Source organism: Triticum aestivum, chromosome 7D, assembly GCF_018294505.1.
Source record: "Triticum aestivum cultivar Chinese Spring chromosome 7D, IWGSC CS RefSeq v2.1, whole genome shotgun sequence".
Classification (NCBI taxonomy): Eukaryota; Viridiplantae; Streptophyta; class Magnoliopsida; order Poales; family Poaceae; genus Triticum; species Triticum aestivum.
The window spans coordinates 167,734,750-167,745,498 of NC_057814.1; the positions used below are offsets into that span (position 1 = coordinate 167,734,750).

Consider the following 10,749-nt stretch of genomic DNA (forward strand, 5'->3'; position numbering starts at 1 on the left):
TTAATATAAAAGCATGTCTCATGACGTATCCAATGATTATATATTTGGTATCACAGATGTAGAAAATTTTCTCTATGTACTTGATCAAAGTTTACAAAAGTTCCAAGGTATGGAATGAAGGCAGTAGTAACGTAAGTTCCTTTTTTTTATTGAAGTAACTAGTAAGCAAGTTCCTTGTGAGTGCCAGCCAAGAAAGGATCGACCGTTGCCTTTGTAAGGAAACTCACGCATTTTAATTCCTCTGCATTTCATTTCATGTTACAGTGTAGCATTGTTATATATAATATACACATATCGATCCCTGGGCTCTGCCTGGATGGGGGCAACCTTTACCGTACGCCCTCTCCAGCGATCCCAGTCCAGCCTGATGCGAGCAAAAATAACATACATAAGGCGCAGATCGATGACTATTCTAACAAAACCAAAGAAAAAATAGAAAGAAAACAATGGGCCGCTTCCCAGTTGCTATCACCCCATCTTGCACTCGAATAGGCAAATAATAGTAGGCATCAAGTGACGACGATTCAAGGTGACCATTGGTCGGGGACAGTCAGGAAGTACTTTGACATGGCCTTCCTGAACCTCTTCTTGTACTGGTCTGGAGAAATGATGGTGGGCATCCCGTCCTTGGAGCCCCCCAGAATCCCCGACGCCTTCACCCAGGTCTCCAGCTGTTTGTCCCACGTGTACTGGCGGAGATAGTCAATGATTCCCATCACCAGCTCTTTCTTCTCCTCGTCGATGCCAACCAAGAGGGAGTAGTCCATCACACCCACCGACTGCGAACAAGGAAACAGGCAGCACCAATGAGAATAGATGATCATGCATGCCAAAGAGCAACTGGAGACATACAATATTCACTTCATATGCTACACCTCAACAATACTAATCGTTCAGATCGATTTTGTCAAACAGATGCGGAAAATATACTAAAGATGCTAAGCCAAGCCCAGGGTGGCCGTTGACTTGACCAAGCCAGATCCGAATAGCCAAATGAACTAATAACTTGACTGATAGTTGCCATGTTGACCAACCAAAATCATCCACCAGTCTGGCAACAATGTTTTAACTTATGGAAACAGAAAACACGTCATGCGTGGCTGCAAGTTCGATAATTTGCTCTAAAGAACCACATGTTGGGTTGTACACCTTCACATCAATCCTTTAGCTTCCCTTATCTCCCCACAATCACCAATATTGTTTTATAAGTTTACTATCTTTATAACCACTTTGGATGTCAGCAACAGGAAGGTAGGAAACATGTAACAGATTTAAGGAAACTTTTACTGTTTCAGTAAAAGAAACAAGGGACCCGTGTGTGTGCTGTCTACCTAGAAACATGCAAAATTAAGTCATGTCATGGACTAGAATCAGATGGGGATCTGGACCAGAGTAGCATGACCATGCTGTGACCGCAGGCGCACCACAGTGGAAGAAAAGGGGACCAGGACTGTGTAGATATATTTCTTATAGCTTCCTTATAATCCATAGAAATAAAACTACAACCCCTTAAATGGTTAACCCTCAAGAAACCCATGTCTAATATCAAGTAAACAGATTATCTTATCTCTAGTTAGGCCCCCGTGGCTGCACCAAAAGTTGAGCTACAGGCTCCAAGATTCATAGCGATTCCAAGCTATTTCAACATTATTATTTCAGAAAACAATATTTCAAAGTACTAAGTGTGGAAAGTGGAAACATGTGCATGACTATTTAACCCGTCTAGCTTTCACTGGAACAGCATATAAATTGGTTGAAATCGAGCAGCTTTCAAGATCTTGTCATCTTGGTATCGGAGGCCTTCTAGACATACTAGGTCGGTGCACCCTAGAATACATTACAAGCATGTAAACAACAGACATACAAAACACAGTGAATAAAGTCACTTACTGCCAGAAAAGAAGTATCGTTCCAGACAGCTCGTTCCAACCTTCTTTTTGCTTTGCTTCCAAGAAAAATGGGTTTTGTATGAAGTGTCTCTAATAGATTGAGATCTAAGAGAACCTTGTTGTTTCCTGATGTATCAGGGTTGTAACGGGAACGCAGGGATCCTTTCAGGTCATATATTCTTGATACCTTCCTCTTGAAAAATATGTTTTCCATGACCATTAATTCCATCTTCAGTTCCTTTCCATCTTTCATGTTCTTGGCAACGACCTGGTGCACAGATGGGTCACAGTTCAGTTAAAAATAATTTAACCTTACAGGACCCTAGAAAAATATGAGAATAAACTTAAAGCGTTACAAACCTGGTAAAGACCAAGAACTTTAGCAAGGCAAATTGGGCTTCCAGAGGATACAGACTCTGTTATATATTTGAAGTACTCGGTTGCGTAGTCCTCAAATGAATCTAATTCCGTCCGTGTCACTTGCTTTATGACAAATCTGTCATCCAGTGTCTTGGCAAAGTATACATTACTCTTGCCACCTTGAGCACTCCATCTCTTGCACCGGCTCAAAGAACGAATGTAATCCAATTCATCTGCACAACACTTTTTTCTGATTGAATCAAACTGCTTTGCAAAATAACATATGACAGAAAATTTTGCCTTATCCACAGAACATGAGTCTTCATCCTCAAAAGAAACCGTCAAATGAATATCCTTGGAATTCATTTGAGATACATCTGACCAGCTTCTAGAAGTAGAATTCTGATCCAGAGAGTTCAAAACACTAGGTCTGTCCAATTCATTATGCAGATTCAGCACTGGCAACATGAAACTACGATATTCTGGAACAGTCATGGCATGGGCTATCATACTGGACGGCTCATCATCATACACTGGAACAACAACATCTGAAACACTTTGTGATAGAAGGAAACGGCCCTCACCATCAACCATACCAGGAAGTGACAGCTTATTTGTGAAGATCGGGGACAAACCCCTGCCTGTTCTCTCAAGCGCCCTAGGAGGCCTTTGGGAATAAGCTCTTCTTATGCTTACATTTGAATCGTCGACAGGTGATAACCCATTTCTGAAATTGATTCCAGAATCAAATGATTTAATTCTAATTGGAGCCATAACATTCTGGTATGAGGAGCCATTCATCAGAGCAGTAGGTGCGACTAGAAGTGTCTCCACGCCAGAGCCAGTCCATGCCAAGTCAATTCTATCAGAAAGATTTGATGGAGAAGACTCTGACTTCTCCAATGTCTTCTCAAGCTTAAGTTCATCAGCCACCACCCCATTGCTCTGTACTTCACATGGGTGCGGGACAATGTGGAGACCAGCAGAACTAGCAGAGCCTTCAACAGACTGGTGGTATACTTCATCTATGTTGGTCAACCCAGAATGTGACACAGTTGTGCCACCATGTTCTCTTCTGAGCAATGGCTTCCCACTATCTGTGATAAAAGAACTTGACTGAGAATATTCTAGTGACTTCTCCATATTTTCCTGTGTGCTGGAAATCTCAGCCTTTGAATCTTCTAACACGCTTTCAGGAAATTTCTTAGGACACTGTGCATCAGTTGCCGCAGTACAGTTTTTCTTGGTGAGTGAGTGCATCATGTGCAGACGGCGATCCCATACATGTGCATCAAGTACAAGCTCTCGCCTCAGGCGGTTGAGCTCTAGAACATCTACAGGTTCTCCAATTGTTTGTAACTTCTGTATGCTACCAAACCCCGACAAAACCTGAAAAATGGTGTGCAAATACGGGGAAAAAAAATTCAACCCACCAGCACAGTATGTAGCCTACCACATACTTTGAAAGCAGAATAAAACCATGTAACAGTTTAACTTACGTCATATTTCTTCCACTCAACTTTAATCAGATCTTTAAGATCAACAACATGTTTATACAAGCCCGCCTTCATGCTCACATCTTCTTGGGCTGAAACTGTCTTTTCAATGCAGTCAAGATTGTCAAAAATCACCCTGTAAAAGTTATCCTTCCTATTGGCTACCTGCAAGACAAGTTAACCATTTAAATAGGGCAATAAATTACACAGAAATATGTCAAAAGGGGCATTTCCAACACCCAGCTTAACTTTGCTCCATAAAGCTAGCTTTAGGGCCAAATGGTGAAGCCCACAAAACTAGCTTCTCAGAGTGCATTAGCTTATAACGGAAGTCGGCTAGAGAGAGGTGGGAGATAGGAGGGTGAAAGGCTAAGAAGCAACTCCACCACAACTTATAAGCTTCAGCTTATTAAAAAGCTGGGTGATTTACTCAGCTTCAACTTTAAGCTAGGCCAAACAGGCCGTAAATAAACAAACTTATATTCAAATGAACATACATCACCAGCCTCCTCGATGAGCCAATCTTGTGCTACTGGATAAGCAAAGTCTAATACTGAGGGTGGCAAGTTGACAGATAGGATGTCCACAGGAGAATAACGGAAGACAGCAACCATGCTTCCGAACCTGTTCAAGGAGAATGGCAACAGTTACATTGACCTTAAATTTGAGAAGGTTGAATACAAGAATCCACCACATACCCATAAAAACGAAGACAGTCCCTCTGGAGGGAATGTCCACAGCAGGCAACTCGATTGGCTGTTGTGTGATTCGAAAAGCTAAGTTCAAGAAACTTCCCAAAAGAAAGTCCACATGCCGCATCAGACATCACTACTCTGTGTGTTGCCGGAGGGTTTCCATTTTTTTGTTTGCACCGGAGGCACCTGTGCCACATCCATATCTTCCCATCATTCCGTCCAGGTAACGGCTTTACAGATTCAAGATTTCTAACACCTATTGAAAGACTGCCTTGTTGATGAGTATAACATTGGACATGAGATTCTGCAGGTTCTTTGCAAGACTCACAGCATGAAGTCTGCAACAACGATGGAACACATTAATAAGGCAGTAGTAGCCTACTAGGTATCTGCTTGCAACCAAACAGGAAAATGGATGACAATACAGTACCTGATAAAATAAATCTTCACGAAAATACCTCCCAAGTGGCTTATCAAAATTACCGTAGAACTTTATGCGGAAGAGCTGAGATTGCTTGCATACAATTCTTTTCTGAGGGCATGCAACGGACAAGGAAACCAAAATGCTCTGTGCATTCTCGGATGTTGGGAAATACTCGGTGGGGTTCTCGTTATGATCAGGTATGGTTACTCCTGCATGTTCTTCGTCTGATGTATGATGGCAACCATTGTCCAACTCACTTTCAACTCTATAAATCCCACCAACCATCTCATCTCGATGAACGTCATCAGGGTATTGCAAATCTGCTGGTGTCCCTTTTCCAACTAGAGGTGATTCACAATCATTATCGATAAACAATGTCGGGGGATGAGAAAACGTGTCATCAGTTCCAGGAATGTATTCTTCCTGACCAAGGTTAGGTTTCAAAAGGGATTGGTCAATAGTTAACACTTTTGAAGAACCATCAAGGAAATTTAGAGGCACGATGCAGCCCTTTTCTGAAGTTCTGTCACCAATGATTTGAAAATTATTCAAATTCTGCCGAGAATTACTTGAGGAAATATCTCCACCATTCATATGCTTCTCAAGTGGACGAACTGGAAGATCCGAAGGGGTCTTTGGTAGTGTTGCACCCTCATCTGCAAGATATGAAGTCTCCAGTGATAGTTGATATGCTGCAAATACAGCAAATTGCAGAGCGAGTTTGACCTTCCTTAACTCTTCATAGGATGTGCCCCTTAGGAGGACCTAGGAAAAAAAATTGTTGGTTGTATTAGATATGGCTTGCACAATTAAACTGCCACAATAGATAGGCACAAAGCGGAGCTCAAGATTGCCATCCTCAGCAGAGAGTAAAATAATGCCAAAAAATAGTATTGAAGAATACATGTATAAAATTAGGACCAAAGTAACAATATGATGAGAATTGACCCTTCATTTTTTTTTATGAAATGGAGCAAGATCATTAAAGGTAGCAAACAGTTCTATGTGCATTACCGTGCAGCCCAAGCGTCTTGGACAACCATCAAAGAACATCAGTGTCTTGATAGATTTTCTGTTAGAGTCCTTCGGAGCTAAAGATTCTGCAACTCTTTCAATCCAGAAAGCTTGGCATTGTCCAAGTCTTGCTGAAGTGATATTGTCAATGGATGAAGCAATTTTAGCACCTGTGCAGCGTGATATCCGTTCTAGAAGTGATCTCTTGACATTCAGTACTAAAGATATATCTTTTGCAAGAAGCTGTTGAGCATACATCGGCACACTCTTTTCAACCAACAAGACATGAGGCCGTTGGGCCTCTATCTTTGCAACAGCATTCTTAAGATATTCCTTTTCCTGTACATATCACACTTTCAATGTTAACTACGGACATACTGAGAGCTATTAGGATAAATACACTTCAGCTGACAAAGAATGTAGGCATTACCTGTTCAAGAATGCTGTTTATCGATGCTAGTTTGTTTGTAACCTTTTGATGTTCCAGTGCTCCTCCCAAAAGAAGAATTCTAGGATTCTCATGCTTTGACACCATGCGTTTATGTTTTACATTCTTAGAACAAACAACGCCTTTAATGAAAGTACTGCAAATAAACAGATGAATAGTCCTTTAGCTCCAAAAATACCATGAAAAATATCATATAATCACTCAGCACAGCTGAATCATTATAGGGCATACCTATCGTTGGGAGTCCCTGATGCTACGCATTTAACTTTGACATAGTTGGTGGGATCCATGCTACCACCCTTGCTTGTATCTGGCTGCACAAAGGTAGCTGCCTGCCATGCTAATAAGGATACTATGTCCGACCATCCATCCACGAGGTCAACTCCATGACCTTGGAGCAATTGGGACACAAGAGCCCTGAAATGCCCATGTAAAGCGTTCCTTAAGAACTCTTTATGAGCTATATTCTGTTTTCCTTTGGTCCCTGGTAAATCCTCACTACCACCGCACTCATGGTTAACACGTTCAAAGGTCTTCCCATCACCAATAGCACTGTCATCATCGTCGTCATCATATTGAAAGAAACCGTTTTCGGAGTCATCACCCTCATCTTGAGGCGGCGGAGGATGCCATATGAGTCCATTATTACTCTCAAAATCAATTGGCTGTATAATATTGTCATGATGTTCATCGTCGCAATTCGGTGAATCCATCAAATAATCACCATCATCATAGCCATGGCCAGAATTCAAAGAGTATATAGGAGAATTTTGGCTGGCATGACCATTTATCCCGGAGGGAGGACTTGTGCCTACTTGTCCCGATCGTCTCATAGGACTATATAACGGGCTCGAATTTCCCAACCTGAATGTGTACAGCCTACTAATATTTGTGCTCACGGAATCCGTATCAGAAGTATCTTGAGAAAACTCACTGCCCGGGGAGAAATACCGGTCTCGGTCTGAGTCATCACCGTCTTCATAACCAATACTCCTACATCCAACAAATTTTATTCAGTCAACATATCAAGTTATGCCCTCCAAGGAATGTAAGGAAGTCAAATACTCACCCTGGCGTTGAGCATCGGAGAGGACCAGGTGAGGAGAAACGCCGCCACCCAGCAGACCTCGAGGAAGACGGTGTCGGGACACGCTCCGGTGGGGACATCGTAGCCCCATCCAACCCGTCACCGCGCTGCTCCATGGCGGCACCTCGGCCACCGTTAATAGGCCGGACGCCGAGGTCGGAGCGGTCGCCGCCGCCGCAGTCCGTCATCGCAAGGTCGGTAACCCAAGAATCGGACTTCCGCGCGACGGGAACTCCCATAAAAGCAGCAAAAACCACAAAAAACCAACTGCCGAGGAGGCCCAAACCTAGCAACTTCTTGATTTCTCAGTAGACCCTGTACCAAATTACACACCACAAATCACGGGAAAACAAGCACGCCAAAACGAGGAGCCACAAACCGTTAGAGGGGAGCTAAAAGGGACCCCGCAGAGCGCCTAATCCTAGCGTTTCTTGGGATCTGCACATCCAAGGCATTTCCTCGAGCATGTAGCGGGCAGGAGGGCAGCAGCATCGCTCGAGGCTCCACAGTCCAGTGGCTGCTGCGGGAGGGAGGCGTCGGCGGCGGAGTCGAATGGGGAGCGGAGTCCGGGGTAGGGGGAGGCGGAGGAGGATGGGGAGGAGGCGAAGGTGCCCATGGAGGGGAAGCTTTTGCGTGTGAGGGGAATGGAGGAAGATATAGAGTAGAGAAAAAGGTAAGCGCGGTAGGAGAAAGGGAGGAAAAAAAAGAAAGAGTTCGGTGGGTGCCGTTGGTTTTGGTTTTATCGTTTTTCCTGCCTTGTAATTCGTTTATCTTCTTTCCTTTTTGCCTTTCTTTTGACTTCTGTCTTTTTTTATAGTAGGAAAGAAATCAGGACTTGTATTTCTTGATAGGAAAAAAATCTGAGAAAAAATATATTGCGTTTCTTTCCTTTTATGAATTATGATGGAGCTTTTTTTTAGGGGTGTGGTGAAGCAAAATCCGGATTGTGGATTTGAGTTGCCTTTTCTCTATGTTCAAAAGTTATTTTCTTCCATTTGACAAAAGGTGTTCCCTATTGAGACTTTGCAACATGTGCGTTGTGCTCTGTTTTGATTGCACGAGGTCTTTGATGTCATTTTCGTGTAGAGAAACCTTGAGCGCCATTTCACCTCATATTTCGTGATTTTGTCAAATAGGGACGTGTTGTCCCCCAAAGACCAAACGGAGAATATACTGAAGTCTGTCACAATTTTAATAAAATATATTTTCCGCAAAATAATCAAGAAAATATATGAAACACAAAATATGAAATTGTGTCACAAGTTGTAGAAAAAATTGCGGTACTTGCTAATTTCAGTCACACACACCTTCTTAAGTCCTAGTCGTCACCAATTTATCATAGTAAGGTCCATTTTGTAACCTTAAAATTGTTGTTAAATGTAAAAAAAATGTTTACTATAACCCTCACCCATCTAGAGCATCCTTACAATCACTACCTGGTACAGTTCCTTCACATGTATCTTTTTGGTCTCATGGCTTGTCAAAGCATCATGTAGAGGTGTGTCTCCGGCGGATCTGTCTTTCATGTATCCGTGAAACATGCAATCTTGCTTTTTTGCAAGAAGATCTCAACGTCAACTTGTTACAAGGAGCAGCAAGAAACCGAGTTCAAAGACATTAGTGTACAAGAATTTCTTGAGAAAAAAGGGGTCAAGCAGTGCACCTTCGTGAAACATCGTCGAGTTCCCCTCCTGGGCTCGGAAGAACTGTGCAGCATCGGCGACACTCTTTGGAAGATCCGCAAATTCGACTGGAGAACTCCACACTCATGTGAGCAAAGCGTACCTCTGACCCCAAAGATACTTTGAAAAAGAAAGGCCTTACCCGCCGCTATCTGCCTTGTTTGCTGGATCTCTTCGCAAGCGCTCCGGGACTCGCTCCGCGCCTCTTTAGCATCACGGAGAGCCTTGGCAAGCTCAGAGGACTGGGCCGAAGTCTTCTCCTCCAAAGTCTCGCACTTGCGGATGGCATCCTGCAACTCTTGCTCGACTTCGGCCACCCGAGCTTCATGACGACGGCGGACGACCCGCTCGGCCTCCAGTTCAGCAGCCGCTTTATCAGCGGCTGCCTTATTCGCCTCCACCTCTTTCTTGGCTTGGGCGAGGGCGCCTTTGAGGGTCTCGACCTCGGCTGCACCCGCTGTGATCATCATCAAAGCATTCCATGAGTTAAACCTCTGAATATATATATTACTTCTAATATAAAAATGAATTCCCTTTTTAACCACTACGCATACTTTGCGTTTCGTCGAACCGCTTATTAATGTGATCGATTTCATCGTCGGCCACCTGAAGCTTCTGATTGAGTCCGGAAACTTCTGCGGCCTGGGCGGTTGCCGCCAACAGAGAAGCATGTCACAATAACAGCACAACATGTTACTGTCCCGAATACTATGTGGATCCTCTGTCCGATTTCTTTCAAACCGGACAGAGCCTCAGGGGCTACGGTCTGTACACAGGTATATTCCTCTATATGAGTTTTTTTTTCAAACATTACGTCACATACCTCAAAGCCTGTCAGTAGGTTGTGGAAGGCTTCGTTCAGTCCGCTCTTAGCAGATTGAACCTTCTCCACTACCGCACCCATCAGGGTGTGATGCTCCTCCATGATGGAAGCACGTTGCAGTGCTTCCTCCAGAGCGTTGGGCGCCTCCGGATTAGTGGAGGCCGCCGATGGAGCTGATGCTCCTCCCCCCTCTTTCGAAGGGGGTTGCTTATCCGATGGCAGAGCCGCATTGGTCTCCGGAATGGTGTTTGGCTGGGGGCCGTATTGTTGGGGCTCCCCGCCTTCAGTGGTCATAGGGGTCGCCTCCCCTAGCTCTTCGGTGACCGAGGTATTAACCTTGGGCGCCTTCTCGACGGCCTTGCCCGCCCCCCTCGGTTAGGAGAGGTCCTTCGGGACGACACCTCGGTGTCCTCCATGGTGATAGGCAAGAGGGCTCATGGCTGCGTCTCGCTCTCTGCCATCTCGGGTGGTAGGGAGTTCCCCTCTGATAACGGAGTGTGCGGGAGCTCGCGGGGAGGGCTGAAAGGCACATAGCAAAATAACTTATATAATGGAAAGGTGAAGACCGAAGATAAATAGTGAGTATTTGAATACTTACGATTCGGCCAGGGGTTTCGCCCTGGGAGGTCTTTTGGGGACTGGTTCGGCATCTGAGTCTGAACTGTCCTGGAGGATCACCTTTCCTCTCTTGGGCGCCTCTCCCTCCGGGTCTTCGGAGGCCGCCCTCTTCTTCTTCCTCCCCTTACGAGGGGAGTCGCTTTCCACCTCCTCCTCCTCCTCTTCTTCATCGTCTCCCTCGTGGGAGGAGAGGGCTTCGGTCTCTTCGGACAC

General features: G+C 44.4%; 1 protein-coding gene across 1 annotated transcript; it reads right to left on the bottom strand.

The window, feature by feature from the left end:
- Positions 1-228: 228 nt before the first annotated feature.
- Positions 229-8,065, bottom strand: LOC123165140 (putative 1-phosphatidylinositol-3-phosphate 5-kinase FAB1C). Its single transcript, XM_044582776.1, has 11 exons — positions 7,396-8,065; positions 6,558-7,319; positions 6,309-6,462; positions 5,879-6,217; positions 4,871-5,629; positions 4,444-4,778; positions 4,243-4,369; positions 3,749-3,910; positions 2,250-3,638; positions 1,891-2,157; positions 229-779 (listed from the first exon to the last, which is right to left on the bottom strand). Exons 1-11 carry the CDS (start codon positions 7,650-7,652, stop codon positions 525-527), a joined length of 4,806 nt encoding a protein of 1,601 aa, XP_044438711.1. The 5' UTR covers positions 7,653-8,065; the 3' UTR covers positions 229-524.
- Between the last annotated feature and the right edge of the window lie 2,684 nt (positions 8,066-10,749).